At 32.9% G+C, this 17,122-nt stretch overlaps 2 protein-coding genes across 2 annotated transcripts in view; one reads left to right on the top strand and one right to left on the bottom strand.

Annotated features, from left to right (window-relative positions):
• Positions 1–17,122, bottom strand: part of LOC143240139 (nicotinamide N-methyltransferase-like) — a 425,422-nt gene that overhangs the window by 299,512 nt on the left and 108,788 nt on the right. The gene's annotated exons all lie outside the window — the stretch shown is intronic.
• The window catches only part of LOC143236085 (structural maintenance of chromosomes protein 5-like), a 77,426-nt gene continuing 67,462 nt past the window's right edge, over positions 7,159–17,122 (top strand). Inside the window, exons 1-2 of the mRNA XM_076474353.1 lie at positions 7,159–7,411; positions 14,821–15,015. Coding sequence (XP_076330468.1) covers positions 7,278–7,411; positions 14,821–15,015 — 329 coding nt within the window. The 5' untranslated portion in view covers positions 7,159–7,277. The remainder of the gene's footprint in view (positions 7,412–14,820; positions 15,016–17,122) is intronic.

The following is a 17,122-nucleotide window of genomic DNA, read 5'->3' as shown; positions in this document are numbered from 1 at the left end:
TCACAAAGCAGTATATGTTAAGGAAAATTTGACAGTATTGACGCAAAGTATTAGTCACTATCTTAGTCATATAAATGTTTATGTAAAACAGTATTGATGACTATTACCAGTGCAGTTCTACGTACCGGTAGTCGTTCAGTCTATGTCTAGTCTTGTTTCTGTATTAATGTGCATGATAAAAAAGTTCTTGTCTTTTTCATATATGTTATGTAGTACATATGTTAATGGTGTGGTTGCCTTGATTATAACAGATGCTACAGAGTTATCATTCTTACATTTACAGCTTCATTACACAACTATAGTACCTCAAATATAATACATTTGCATTCAGTAGCTTCAATATACCTACTAGCATAAGTTTGATACTGATTTCATTGTATTATTCACAGTGGGTAAAGAATTTACATGGTAAGAGTAAGCAAAGAAAAGAACTTTTTTTTATCATAAATGCTAGTTCTACTTGAACTTTAGTAATTAAAACTCTGCACCACAATTTTGCTAATCACATTTATTATAGTTATTAATATTACAACACTGAGGCTGCTTTGGCCCATAAACTAAAGTTCACTCAGGAGATCACTTGAACTCAACTAGCAATAATATGTTACTGCTTCTAAGCTATTTTCCAAATGGCCACAGAAAGTTGTTTTGCCTTCAACCAAGATGGCATACATTGAAAATAAAACACTTACTGTACCATCTGCTTGCAAATCTGTTCTTTCGCTTACAACTGATGCTCATAATGATATGAGTCAGACAACTAAGATAATGATTTTACTGTCTGTGTTATACTTCACTACAATAAGTTTGGTTAAAGTAAAACTTATAGAGCCAAGGTAAAGTATTATGTGGAGAACTCCCAAAAGAAAGTGCTACAGTATGCGTATGATACTTTTCAAAGTAATTTTAGGTTGAGGAAGCCAGGTTCAAGCAGGCCTATATTTAAAGTAGCTTTCGTTTGTTCATTTTTGAATTTCGCGCAAAGCTACTCTTGAGCTACTATTTTACCAATGAATAATGGAATTGACCATAACATTATCCTGCCCCCACGGTTGAAAGGACGAGCATGTTTGGTACGAGGAAATTCGAACCCGCGACTCTCAGATTACAAATCGATCTCCTTAACCCACCTGGCCATGCCGGGCCCTGTTTAGAGTAACTTACGAATCACTGACATTTTACTGTCTTATTTTAAACCTCTTTAACAGGCAGAAAATTTCAAATATGATTTTTTGTTTACATTGAGACAACTAAAGCATTAAAGAAAAACACCCGAGTGAGTCTATTCTAAATATTGTTACTGTTGTTTGTCATTAAGCACAAGTTACACAGAAGTCTATCTTGCTCTGCCCACCACAGGCATCGAAACTCAGTTTTTAGCAGTGTGAGTTAGCAGACATACCGCTGTTAGCACATAAAATGTTTTCTGATAATTTTGGTTGCAATATGTTATTATTCATTTACAGATTTTAAGTAACAAGAAATGAAAGCATACTTCCCCTGGCTCATTTAATTTCTTCAATGTATATATAACAAGTCTACATAGACTTTTAAAATATACTCTTCAAAAAAAGAAACGCAAAAGGCAAAATATGAGACAAATTGTTAACATGTTTATTCCGGGTAGTTCTGTATGACATGTGTGAAACTTTGCAGTTTTACTGCTGAGCATCCAAAGTCTGCAAAGGTGAAGTTCACGCTCACTGGGTGAAGTTTAACGTCACTCAACGTCAATAACGAGTATGCCCCCCGTGAGCATCAATAACTGCTTGGCATCTCCTGCCCATGGAAGCGATGAGATGACGAATCACATCCTGTGGAATGGCTGTCCACTCAGCCTGCAAAGCTGCTGCAAGCTGAGGTAGAATCTGCGGTTGAGGTTGTTGCCGTCGCAGACGTCGATCCAACTCGTCCGAAAGATGTTCGATGGGGTTTAAATCTGGTGATCTGGAGGGCAAGGGAAGAACGTTGATGTTGTGGTGTCTCAAGAAGACAGTGGTGAGTCGGGCTGTATGAGGACGGGCGTTGTCATGTTGAAAAACGTCGTTGACGTTCACCATGATGGGTTGCACATGGGGCCTGAGAATCTCGTCGACGGTTGTGTACGGTCTGATCGGAAATCCTACGCAGCTCTGGTATGGTTGAGGCAGTAGACGTCGCAGTGGTGGTCCTATTCCGAAGGTGACGTAACCGGATGTTGCGATCTTGTGCGGGTGTGGTCACACGAGGTCTGCCAGATCGTGGACGATCACGAGTTGATCCATGTTGTTGGTGACGATTCCATAGCCTTGTGATGGTGCTTTGGTGGACATTCACAGCTCTGGCAACATCTGATCGAGATTCGCCTGCTTCCAAGTGACCAATGGCGTTGTTGCGTTGTGCTTCAGTCAGTCTTGGCGTAACTGTATTGCGTGTCAGTGGCTTAACACTGAGCTATGGAAATCGAGAACCCGTCACTTTTATAGGGATTTTGCACATGTTGCACTTGCAGAACATGCAGATCTCTTAAACAAATTTATTGGACACGCATGCGTTTTGGCTAAAAATTCTATGTTTTCCTCCGTTTTCAAAGTGCACAACTTTTATTGTCATTTTTGTCTGACAATCAGTGCCTTAACACGTGTAACATCACATACTCTGAGCTTGTAACAATATTACATATATTTCTCTTTAAAATAACAAAAATATCCATTTTGCGTTTCTTTATTTGAAGAGTATATTTTCATTTATTACTGCAAAAAGTTATTAAACTTTTGGTCACAAATTACAATTGTAACGGGTTTTCTGTTATACATTTATCTTAATATCAAACTTTATATCAATTTAATGCATGTAACGTATATTGTTTAATGTGTATTGCGAAAGTTCTGCCAGTTGTTTAAATTTTTAAAAGACTCTTGAGCGTAAGAATTAATAATGTACTAGGTGTGTATGTGAGACTAGTAATTGACAGTATTGTTGCCAGATGAACTTTCAAGAACGTCTCGCAAAAGTTTATAAATCAATGAGCCAAAAGACAATTAAAAAGAATATTGTTGGTTGGCCACAACCAGTATACTATAAGTTTCAGAATGTCTGATTGTGACAAACGCTTATTAATCGGAAAACTATAGATATTTGAGCAGGAACGTTTATAGATTACAAACATTACAAACTGTTCAGCTTCAAAGAACTATGGCCCGGCATGGCCAAGCGTATTAAGGCGTGCGACCCGTAATCTGAGGGCGGCGGGTTCGCATCGCCATCGCGCCAAACATGCTCGCCCTTTCAGCCGTGGGGGCGTTATAATGTTACGGTCAATCCCACTATTCGTTGGTAAAAGAGTAGCCCAAGAGTTGGCGGTGAGTGGTGATGACTAGCTGCCTTCCCTCTAGTCTTACACTGCTAAATTAGGGACGGCTAGCACAGATAGCCCTCTAGAAGCTTTGTGCGAAATTCAACAAACAAACAAACAAACAAACAAACAATCAAAGAACTAACTTTGAACGTTAATATTTCTATGAGGACATTATATGTATATATATCTTTCTCTGTGAAAAGTAAGCTTATGAACCGTGTTAGGCCAAACAAAAACAGACCTAGCAAGCATTCCTGTCAAGTGAAATGTATCGGTGTATCAACATAAAGTTAATTCACCCATCGTGAACGCTCGATATAATATTCAGTTCCAGACCAGATAGAAGGCTCAATATTGTTTGTAAGTTTGTAAAACTTTTGTATATAAATCATTATATATAATAAGCATTATTATAAATTGTAATATTTTTTGCATATTAAAATAAATTTGTATGAAGAAAGAAAACTGTGGACATTAATCTTGTTGGCAAATATGATAAACTTGATGTATCTCGACATATAATTGACTTCTAAATTCAAATTTGTTGACAAATATCATAAATTTTGTGCATCTCAACAAATAATTAATTTCTAAATTAAATTTAGAATTTAACTCACTCTCGGGCTATTTGAAATCGTAATAATATGAAACATAATAAAAAAGAGGCTCTTGTGGGCCAAACTGAGGGCTCGTGCTCGAGTTCTTAATTATAAACAAAATTCGATTTAATTTAAAATTCAAATCATAATTCAATTTATATTGATCAGTGTCAACAGAATATGATTACCAAGATTTTCTTGATTAACCTTCTCTCAAACAACTAGAAAGATGTAACAAAAGTGAATTGCTAAAAAATGCCAATGTTTTGAAAGAACTCAATGAAAAAAACCCAAAAAAACAGCGTATAATCGAAATATTAGTCGATGACAGTTTGTTATTTGAGAAAGCATTAATGGAACATTCTAGTGTCCCCACTAGCCAACCGGAGTTGATTGATAAAAATAAGTTAGAGATCTACCTAAAACTCAAACAAATCGAGCTTGAATAAGCCCGTATCAAAACCCAGAAAGAACGAAGTTGTATCAGAGCGAATAAAGAACAAGCCTGTATTGAAGCTGAAAGAGAAAATAAATGTCTCGAGGCCAAAAAAATCTCGCATAGAAGCCGAAAAAAGAAATCAGACTCAACTCCAATCCGCAAAGGCAAAACAACATCTTTGAACTTGATTAATATGTTAAAGTACTACCATTCAATGTAAATGAAGTTCATATATGTTTCCAACATTTCAAGAAAATTGCTGAAACCATGGAATGGTCCACCAAAATATGGTTATTATTATTATAAAGCGTTTTAGCTGATAAATCATAAGAAGCTTATGCCACTCTCTCTCTCGAGGATTGTACGGTTTATAATAAGATTAAAGCAGCTATTCCCAAAGCATATAAGTTAGTACCTGAGGCTTATCGCCAAACATTTCGGGGGTATCACAAGCAAAATAGTCAAACTTATGTGGAATTTGCCCATGATAAAGAAGTTTATTTTGGTCGATGGTGTGATCCTATGCATATTGACAACAGTCTTGACAAATTACGACAATTATGTCTAACTGAGAAATTTAAACGTTGTGCAAGTGATAACTTGGAAACTTACTTGGATGGAAAGAAAGTCGAAGCACTACGTGAAACAGCTACTCTTTATGATGATTAGACATTAACACATAAAACCACTTTTCATAAAAATAAATTTCTGTCAGCTCATAAAAAAACTTCTGTATCTGTTCAATCTACTAAAATTGAGGATTCTTATAAAAATCTAGTTCTTTTAGTTTGAAATCTTCTGATAAACAGAATAAAATTGTTTATTGTTCGCCCTTTCAGCCGTGGGGGCGTTATAATGTTAAGGTCAACCCCACTATTCGTTGGTAAAAGAGTAGCCTAAGAGTTGACGGTGGGTGGTGATGAATTACAAACACAAATAAATAAATTAATAATATTCTCTATACTAAACAGTCTTTTATATATATAACACAATCTTCCTTTTATCCGACTTGAAAATTAATGAACTTTTCGAGGGATATTAAATCAGGGACGGCTAGCACAGATAGCCCTCGAGTGGCTTTGCGCGCAATTCAAACAAACAAACAGCTACTTGCGACCTGCTAATGTTTGTTTGTTTGTTTGTTTTTTCGTATAGCAAAGCCACAAAGGGCTATCTGCTCAGCCCACCGAGGGGAATCGAACCCCTGATTTTAGCGTTGTAAGTCCGGAGACATACCGCTGTACTAGCGGGGGGCCCTGCCAATGTTACGCATTTAATTTATCTCGGACGAGTTTTTGATTTAATATATTACGTATTACGATTTCAAATAGCTGGAAGTTTGAATTTAAATTTAGAAGTTAATTAAACGTCCACATATATTAAATATATGATAATTGCCAACGAGATTGATACATGCAGTTTTCTTTTTTAATATTTTAATATACAAACAATAGTATAATTTATAATAATGGTTATTACAAATAATGATTTACATACAAACATTTTATAAACTCACAGACAGTACTAAATCTTTTATCTGGGCTGGAACTGATTATTTTATTGATGGTTGGCTAAAAGCGAATTAATTCTGATTTATATGAAAACGTTTTACAATCTTACAAAGAATACTAAGTCCTCTATCCGGTCTGGATACTTTGTCAACGGTTTATGAGACACAAATTACTTTTATGTTAAGCCAGACATGGCCAGGTGGTTAGGGCGCTCCACTCGTAATCTTAAAGTCGCCGCTTCGAATCTTCTTCACACCAATCATGTTTGCCCTTTCAGCTGTGGGTGCATTATAATGTGACGAACAGTCCCACTATTCGTTGGTAAAAAGAGTAACCCAAGAGTTGGCGGTGGGTGGTGCTTTCCCTCTAGTCTTACACTGCTAAATTAGGGGCGACTAGCGCAGGTAGCCCTCATGTATTTTTCCTCAAAGTTCAAAACAAACATTTGATGTTGATGCAGAGAAACACTTTGCTTGGCGGGAATGCTTGCTAGCTCTGTTCTTCACACGTAAGTTGTTGTGTTGTTTTTTTCCTAATGAAAGTATTTAAAACCGTTGTAGAAATGGTTTGTTTTGAATTTCGCGCAAAGCTACACGAGGGCTATCTGCACTAACCGCCTCTAATTCTGCTGTGTAAGACTAGAAGGAAGGCAACTAGTCATCTCCCCCTACCGCTAACTCTTGGGATATTCTTTTACCAACGAATAGTGGGATTGATCGTGACATTATAACGTCCCATGGCTGAAAGGTAGAGCATACTTGATGTGACGGGAATTCGAATACGCGACCCTCGGATTACGAGTCGAGTGCCTTAACCACGGGGCCATACTGGGCCCGTCGTAGAAATACTAACTTCCAAAGTTAATTCACTGAAGTTTGTTATGTTCGAGATCTATAATTAGCGTTTGTTACAATTATTGCTTCCGAGGCTTATAGTATACTGACTGTATGTGCTAAACAATACTTTTTAAATGTCTCTTGGCGTGTCGGTTTGCAGTCTTTAGGCGAAGATCTTGAAAGTTCAGTTGGCTCAACAATATTCGAAAATACGCTAGTGCTTTCGTAAAACATATATTGTTGATTCTTATTCTGGAAAATATTATACAAATTTAGAGAACAGACAGGACTTGCGCAATACACTTTTAACAATATAAATTACTTACATTTCTGAATATACATTGTCCACATATTTTTAAAGAAATGTCAGTCGTACGGAAAGAGTATTACCTCTCTCGCTTGAGGAGCTTAAACATTGTGTCAAGATCCTTACAAATAATTGTCATGTGTTATGTTTATATATATTATCTTTACAATATATTTTTTGTATAGTTGTAATATTAATGTCAGGTTTGTTTGTTTTTTTAATTGTGCGACGCGGGAAACATCGTTCATATGGGTAAAATGGGAAGTAGCAAGATTAGAGGAGATACTTTTCCAACTAAAACAAAATTAGGAAATGTACGTAATAATGAAAACCATGAATATAGGAAAGGCTCAATTGTTAATTTGAAGTTAGAAAACTTTCTGTAAGTACTTTGAACTTCATATTTTGTATCCCTTTAAATGATGTTATTTCGCGTTTTATAAAATACGTACTTAGTCTTAGCATGACTACCGTGTAGTGTGAAATTGTTACATTGAAAGTTTCCATGAAAACCGAAGCAGGAAAATGGAGCATTGACGTTCAGTTTGTTAAATAACGCCAAACTTGATAAAATTCTATAGAATGGATGGCAACTGTCTGTCGTGAAGTCATAAGTGTAGAGGACGACGTTTCGAAAGTCTTCCATTTTCCTCTACACTTGAGTCTGCACGACAGGCAGTTGCCATCCATTCTACAAAGTTTCATCATGAGTACTCTGCGTAACAATCTATCAAAGAATAACGTCAAACTTTATTATACGTTACAAGTTTTACAGTAAGATTTTTTTTATTTTTTACAAGAGACTAAATAATCCTACCATAAAAGCTGTAATTTGAAATAAAATATATACGTAACCAGTAAGCTATAAATGAAACTTAACATTAAAGTTCTAAGGTTTGTTTTCACTTTAAGCATTTTAAATCAAAATTTCAGTTTATGCAATTATATATTTTGCTAAGATTCCTTCTAAAACTACATTGAAGTTTAAAATTCTGTTATTAAGTGTTTCTAATTGTAAATGTATTGGCTTATTATTATTACTGTTGCTAGTAGTAATATTGTTTGTTACTACGTATGTACGTTTTTTTTCATCTTCAAAAGATGAGAAATTTTTCTGAAAAGCAATGTTCTTTAAATAAACTTCCAAGAGCAGGTGTATGATGACAACATTGAAATTTGAAAGATGTGAAGGCACTTTGTTAATATTAGTTTATTATTTTATCTAAGATGCAAACATTGTATTTTGGACTAAGAATATTAATGTTACTGTTAGTAGTAGTATAATGGCATATTACCTATTATATAGGAAGCTGAAGCTAATAAGAGTTTAAACTGAATACCAGTTTGACATGCTTAAATATTGTTATAAAAAACATGTTGCATTGCATAATGTTTAAGGACAAGAAGTACCTGTTGGTCCATTACAGTTGTTCCATCCTCTAAACTAAAACTATTAAATAAATAAATTAAAAAATAATTATTTTAAAGCCAGTCTCTATTATTCATATGGTTGTCAAGTTTTATCTTAAACTTGCTCAAATGTACTGCCTTTACAACATCTGAAGGCAATCTATTTCAAAGGCTGAACACCCTGTTAGAAAAATAAAAACTGCTTTGGCTGAATATGACTCCTATATTGTTCAATACTACTGTTCTCTCCATTAAGTACAAACAAAGATGATGCATCAACACTATGGATTCTCCTTGCAATCTTAAACTTTTTTTTTTTCTTTTCTCAAGAGTATATAATTTCATGTCTTATTTCTTTGCATATGACAAATTCTCCATTCTAAACACTTCTAGTAACCTTACTCTGAACCCTTTTTAACAATTCATTGTCTCTCCTAAGGTAAGGAGCCTGAGACTCAACACAGTATTCTAAATGTGGTCTAATTAGTGACCTATAAAATGAAATTATAAATTTGTGTTCAGTATTTTTGTAGGTACATCCTAAAATTCAATTTGTTTTACCACTAGGAACAGCACAATGCTGGATTGTTTAAGACTGATCTACTAATTAACCAGTAATGCAATAGGGGGAAACCTTATTTGCAAAATGGGAAGTAGTAAGATTAAACGAGGCACTTTACTAACAGTAGGACATGCCCAAACATTTTTATAAAAAATATAACATTTACATAACAATGGTTAAGAACAACAAATGACCTGTTGGTCCATTTTGGCTGTCTCATTCTCTTAACTAAACTAAAACTATTTGTAGTGTCAGATGCTTATATTAAATAAATCTAAGGAAATGACAAGTATTAATTTCAAAATATTTTAAAGTTAAGGTTATTGTAATATATTTAGCATTAGTGTATAAATTTTAATTTAAAATTTGTCTAAAATTTTATCAAGTGGCAAAGAATGTTTAAAGTGTCAGAGGAAACTGTCTTCATACTTTAGGCACAGTACTGTAGAATTAACTACTTTTTTTAATCTTTATACATGAAAATGTGTCATACACACAAGGCAACTGCATTGTTTAAAATCTAAAGAAGTAAACTATCTGTTATTATGTGAATGCCTTTTACAGGCTTGCTAAACATGATAATTAATTTTACTTGTTGTAAAATGTTTTTTTTTTTTTTTTCATACTTCATCATCTTGTAAAAGGCATTCATTTTATAACAATTGTTGTAGCAAATGGCCTATGTAAAGCTTGTTCCAGCAATAGATATGACAAATGTATTGTTGTTGAATTACTATTATTGTAATGTTTAGAAATGTACAATTGTAATTTTAGGGATTAAGCTGTATTTGTGTCTAGAAGAATATGATATTTCAAACGGGCTAAAGACAACCTGCCAGTATGAAGGCCTGTCTCAAAATGAACTGATAATGGCTGAGAAAAATCACTAACGAGACAATCTGAGCTCTTGATTGGTTATTCATGTGTCATATATGGAAACAACTGCATATAAAGAACTCAGCAAACAGCTTGTCAATAGTAATAATTTGAGTTCCTAATTCATACAAAGCTACAGACTTTGCATTTTGATTATTACAAACATCTAATTTTGAACCAGTGTTGCATTCAGCATACCATTTAATTCACAAAATTGGTGTTTAGGTGTGTTTTTTAATATTTACCACTAAACTAAGAAATTATGTATAATATCTGAATCATAATTACAGTTTGATGCCAAACCTAATCACATAAATGAATAAAATAATAATTCACTATACTTCTGAATGTGAGTCAACAATTGTGATGACATGGGCTTTCACCTGTTACTGGCGTGGAAAAGGTTAAATCCTGTTCTAGATTACCCAAATTTATAGACACTATGCAACAGCTTGAACTATAACTCTAGTTGTGTGAAGTGATGAAAATTCATGATTTTTAAGAATATTGCTCTTGAAAACCTGGTACTGGACAAATGCTGAAGATGTCTCCTGCATCGTTTATTGCATAAGGCTGGTCCATAACAATGTGTTGAACTTTGGTGTACAGTTTGGGATAAGATGCTCACTTTTTTTTTCCTTGCTATCACTTGTTACTTAAATTGCATGATCCAAAATATCATTATAAATCCACATTTTTTCACAGTTTACGGCAGACCCGTAGCTATGTATTTTACAGTTATCTTCTTATGTCCTCAGCATACTTAGCGTTTGCTGCTAAAGATTCTTGTACATTTGACTTTTTCCATTGTATGTTATATACAGGTGGCCCGTAAGTCCCTACCCATCCACATATCTTATGTGCAAAATGCCTGGTAATAAAGTAGGTACAGTCTCAACAAAAGTTCTTCACTTTGTTTTTTTGAATGGTCTTTATTTTGTTCTTTTATGGTCAGTTCTGAGAGCAATACAATGGACAGCAATAGTCCAGTCATTCTCACCTAGAAACTGCTTTTTTCTAATCTGTATCTTATGCCAAAATTTACTACTACACCATTAGAAGCAAACCTTGCAAGATACTTGTAAAATTATTCTTAAGTAATACCAAACTTGTGCACTGCTTCTAATATTGCACATTATAATGATTAGCTGTTAGGTTTGTCAACATCTTTGCAAGCCACCAAAAATATATGTATTTCACTGTGTTTAGCTGCATTTAAGTATAATAGTTCTGCTTCAAGTATAGTATTAGTGGATCCATCCACTATAATGATGCAAAAATGTACTTAGCCAGGAAACTACTTCATGTCATATAGCTTTTCTAATACATTTGCAGAAAGTTGCACATTGTATGTCACTGCTATAGCTGGAACCAATGTCAGCACCATTTTTTTGACTGGTGTACAACAATTCATTCAAAGTATTTAAAAGGATACTCATGATAAGCTAAGGCATATTACTTTCAATATTTATTCTTTCTTAGCTGTCGAATCATAAGCTTTCTCAGTCAAACTAGTTCCTGGTTTAGTTTTTTTAGCAGCCTCACACTCATTTTGTCTTTTAGAATTAGCATTGTTTTTAACACTCCTACGAAAAGACGTTTCTAGTCCTGATTTCTCCAAGCCCGTTCCCCTGGCTGTGGTTTCGCTAGATAGTTGATATGGACAGTGGGAATCTCGTTAATCCATTCATTAATGGATTTAAATGGCAATTTCATTTAAATACAAAATTATTAGCCTAATATTAATAACCTTTCAAGTTGCTCTGGGGCCTATTAGGCCCCACTTTTCGTAGGAGTGTTAAATGCTGTTGTTTTAAAACTTTCAACACCTTCACAAAATGGATAACTGTAGTCAATATCCTTGGAATTCTTGCACATGCTACAGAAAACTTTCCTGTCATCATCTTGAAATAGCCATGGAAAATCTTTTTTCCATGACACCTGAAAATAGAGATTCATTTTTCATTATTTTAATGGCAATATTATTTCAACCACAATGAAAAGAAATTAATATCATACAGAAACTAAGAAGATTAGCTCTGATGGTACCAAATATACCACTACAGTTTATACCACTACAGTTTATACCACTTCGCCTATTATTTGTTTGAGGTATTAACTTTGGCATAAAATTATATTAAATATAATTCTAAAGATTTTACTGTGTAATGATTTATTATTTTAATTAGCCTCAGTAGAAAATTTTACCAACATATGTGAATAAGCTTAACCTTTGCTGAGTGACATTAATAATGTGCCTGTCAAAAGTTTTGAAACAATATTCTGTTGAATCCTGAAGTGTCAGTGGATTAAGATTTAGACAGATGTTTGAGTGTTTATCCTAACAAAAACTGTACATAATTTAAAATTATCATTGGATCAATTTAATATGTATATTACTATTAGGTCCATGTGAAAAAGACCTCTTTTGCCATTTATTTCATTCGTAATTTCTATAGTGTTTAGCTTTGTGATTGTTAGGATACCTTCTCATCATAGCCTGTAATTATGTAACATGATAAATGAGCTTGCTTGGTTGTTTTTACTATTATATTAACTTGTTTATTTACTGGTTTTAATTTATCCCACTGTCAAATGTCAGAAACGGCAATATGTTGTAATGACATCTATTACAATATCTTCAATTACCTGTAAATATCTGGGATTCTGTGCAACTTAGTTGCATGAACATTATTTTGGAAGTATTATTTTGTCAAACAAACATAATTTAATTTAAATAATAATAATGAAACCTTTATATTGATAATAATAAACTCCCTAATGTACAGATAATGTTGGAGTGTTTTAATTTCATGCATTATGGCTAAGCATTCAGGATATTTAATATTTATTTCAGCTTTTCTTAACTGTATGCTCTTAAAATCTGTAGGGTATTCTTTTCCATTTATGTCTAATTGTGATAATCCTGTACGTTTAGCAAAACTTGAATAATCTGTACTAAAGATACACTTACTGAAACCTGGATAGCTTATAAGTGGTGTTTATGGTAAAGTATCTCTTAAATATTCAAATGCCTCCAATCTTTTATCTGTTCACTGAAATATGATTTCTTAATTAGTTCTGTTATGGTTAGTAATGCATAATATGGTATAAACCTTCTATAGAATCCCAGAAATGCACTCTATTACCTTTCACTGTTTTAGGTATTGGATTGTTTAACTAACATTTTAGGATTGTTTTTTTACAGTTTTATCCCATCTACAGTTACTACAGGACCTGAGTGTTCTACTTTTTAAAAATTGTCATTTGTTTTAAACTTTGTAATTTATCATCACAGTCTATGTATCATAACATTTCTGAGTGTTCCTTGACAAATGTTGGCAAACACTGTGACATTGTACAAATAACAGTAACATCCTTGATCTTATATTTCTGATTATACAACATCCATTAGTTTCTAAAATGTTGAAGGAGCATTATATAAGTCAAATGGCATTCTGTTGAATTGGTACTTGCCTAAAATTAACACAAAAGCAGTTTTGGCTTAATCTTTTGTTTTTAACTGCTAATAATTTTGTAAATTTGTAGACAAAAAATATTTATTTTTAATTGATCTGTCTGTTGTTTTCTGGACATAAAGTAATGGGAGATGTCTTTGACTGTTACATTGTTCACCTTTCTAAAGCCTGTACAGAACCTTAATTTACTGTTTTTTTAGGAGCTAACACAGCTGAAGATGCATAAAGACTACTAATGTTGTATATTACTCCTTGTTCAAGCATGTCTTTTACACATTCCTTTAACTCTACCCTTTTCTTCTCTGGCACTGTATTAGGTCTTTATTATTTGACACTATCTGTATTTAACCTTTTTAGTATAGCCATCAGTTTCATTTTCTTCAACAAAATTATCTCTGTACCTCTACATTTCCTAAGGTAGAATTCCAATCTATTAGTTTCTTAGTAATTTCTACATTATGCTTTTCTGCTGTAGCTGATTTTTCTCTACTACTCTTTGCTTAAGTAGTATTAATTTTTTCTCATTAATATTCATGCTTTATTGGCATTATGTCTTTCCCAGACACTATTAATATGAGCATCTATATAAACTATTTCTGTATATTCAGTGAAACATTTTTACTTTTAAAATCATCTATCTTAGCTTCAATAATGAACTGATTTCTCACAGGAACTTCAGCTGATTTGGCTAATTTTACAGGTTCTCTGTCTATCAAACACACATGTTAGGTGCTATGTTGCTATTCATAAGTATAGAGTCATCTGAGTGGTTTTAATTATTTTTATTATTTCCCTGCTATAAAGTCTAATTGGCTGTCTTATTTTGCTTTACTTCTGCTTGCTCAAATTTTCAATAATTAATTTTCTTCTGTTACTACTACTGATCCGACTTCAATAATAGTTAGTTTTTCTGTTTGTTTTCACTGTTTTTTTTCTGTAAACACTTTGTATTCCTACTATGCTGTCTTTGTCATGTATTACTGATTATAGGAGGTTCAGTGCTTTTGTGTTTTGAGTGTTGATTTTTAGATTTGCTAATGTTAGTGTAAGGCGCCTGATAGTTTTATCAACAGGAAGGCATCACTTGTTTTAACTTTTGCTCATAAGTCTGAAGGTACAAGCTTTTCAAAATTTGGTCTCCATTTGCGACATTACATCAATTAATTGTAATTTCATTTTATCGATTATTGGAATAATCAAAAAGAGTATTATTTGGAAACACTAACTTTGACTGATTTGCCCAGCTTTAATTTTTGTTGTATTTTACTCCTGCTATAAATAAAGTAATACAATATTGGATACTTTTCAATGATATTTTTTGAAAATGTATATGTAAATACTTGAGTAAAAATGTTTACAGTCATATAAAAATCTCCAGTTATTCTTAGAAATCAGGTAATGAATTTTCTGTATTATTTTAGCTAAATGATTCAATATTGATTTTTTAGTACATGTTATTTTCAGGACTTATGGTTCTGTTGAATTATCACCTGGTCCTCATCTCAATCTCATCATTGGGCCAAATGGGACAGGGAAGTCTACTATTGTGTGTGCAATTTGTCTTGGGCTTGGAGGGAAAACTATTGTCATTGGACGAGCCAATCACGTAGTAGATTACATTAAACATGGCTGTAGTAAAGCATCCATCACAATTGAATTGTAAGTATGGTGTTGTATTTTTATACCGAGAAATATCTTATTTTTTATCTAAAAAGAGAATTAATGTTACTATGAGTTATTGTCTTCCCAGAAGGATAACATTTCAGTATGTGATACAGGATTGTAATGTATATGTAGCACATTTTACATAATTATTTTGAAAGTAAAAAGTCTTAATTGATAATAAACTAATTGATACTTCAAACTGTTGGTACTTGATGAAGTTTTACAATTGCAGAACTGAGAAAACAAAGACAATTGTATGTTTTACAAATATTATTATAGTGATTTCATCTATAAAGCTGTCTTCAGGTACAGTCTAAAACAGCTTGCAAACAGATATTTATGTGCTTAAACAAAAAACTGATCAGAAACTTTGTCACATTGAGGCAAGTGCAGTGTGAAGGAGCTTAAATTGGTGTGGTTGTGAGAACTTTGTGAGAACTTAGCTTTCCAACTACAGTCAAACATCGATATAAGGCGCTAGTTGGGGTCCAAAAAATTCGACCGCATTGTATCTGATTGCGCCGTATACCGATTTGATTATATATTTTTTTTACCCTCGGGGTGAGCGATAATGCAAAATTTACGCATTTTGTAGTGAAATAAAGAAAAACAAACAAAACTACTTACACCAATGATATAGCATTTTTTTTATTTATTTTTATTTATTAAACTCAATTTTAAGACTGAAATTAAATGTAAAAGCAGAATTCTAAAGAAATTTATCAATTCATTACTTTGATGGGGCTGATATTCTAAAAGTAGTTCCGTCAGAGCAATCATGTGATCGTTTTTACGATTAGACGCTGATTAAAATTAGTTCAATTTTAAAAGTTAATACATATAGTAATTAATTTTGATAATTTATTTACTAATTATTAAAATCTAAGTACAAACTGAAGTCAAATAATTACCAGATAAAAAATGTCATGGCAAAGTTTAAAATACGAATTCAGTACTGAAACAAAAATGGATTTTTCAAAAAATTTAATAACAATAAAATATAATAAGCACATAAAACAAGTTGAAATGCACATATTTATACTGGTTTTTGATTTTTGATCACATTAACCGGCTGATTACATTAAGCAGTGGTAATATTAGCGGGCCTCTGTAGAAACCCCAAAATTTGGGGCCTAAGACCCCATCGCACCCAACTGATTATCGCGCTTTATCGATGTGTTTTATATCGATGTTTACCTGTATTTAGTTTCTATTTTTCACTAATAAACATTTGCAGTTTCTGTGGGATGAAATTGAAGTTTTGTTTCCATGAGATGGATTGCAAAAGTTGGGTTCTTTCTTCCCATTTCTCTCTCTCACTTGTTGCATCTGAGTTTCTAACTTCTAAAATAGGTCACTTCAGTTTCCAATCAAACAAAAACACAAACTATACATGAATATGAGCAAGAGCATAAAATTGAGAAATACACGTACTGTGGTTCTTACCATGTGTGTGCAGAACACCAGTTTTATCCAAAAATGTAAAAACAATACATGTGTGAAAAAAGTAAAAAATTGAAATAAATCAGAAATCTTAGAAATAAATAGAAGTTGAAAAAAGTTTTCAATATCAACTTTAGCTTCTTCGTCACTTCTCATCCCATTTGTATCAGTTTTACAGCTTTTTTTTTTGATTAAGGTTGCTTGTACTTTTTTTCATTTTTAATCTGACACAGTACTTTTTGGGGAGAAACTGTGATTAACTGTAGTTAATGAAATGTCTGTGAAAAGTACATTTGTCTTTTGTTCTCTTCAATTATATTAAACTGTAATTCTTCTCAAGAGCCTTTTGAATACTTTAACTTTTGTTGTGACCAAGATGTGCACATTTTTTCATGATCTTTTACAGTGTAACTGTCAAAATTTAATTGAATAACGTAAGACATATTTTATTATTAAAATTTTATTCTATTCAAGTTTTAACTTCATTTATCTGTATAACATGATACAACTGAGCTTAGAATTTTTTTTCACTTCAGAATTTTCTAACTTCTAAAATAGGCTGGTGCATTTCCAACGATACAAAATTACAAGCAAGTATCTGACATTTCTATATTTGCTTAGATATTAATAAATCTTTTAAACCCACCACAGAAGACCC

The sequence above is a fragment of the Tachypleus tridentatus genome, chromosome 13, assembly GCF_004210375.1.
Source record: "Tachypleus tridentatus isolate NWPU-2018 chromosome 13, ASM421037v1, whole genome shotgun sequence".
NCBI classification, from domain to species: Eukaryota; Metazoa; Arthropoda; class Merostomata; order Xiphosura; family Limulidae; genus Tachypleus; species Tachypleus tridentatus.
This window is presented reverse-complemented; position numbering and strand designations above follow the sequence as displayed.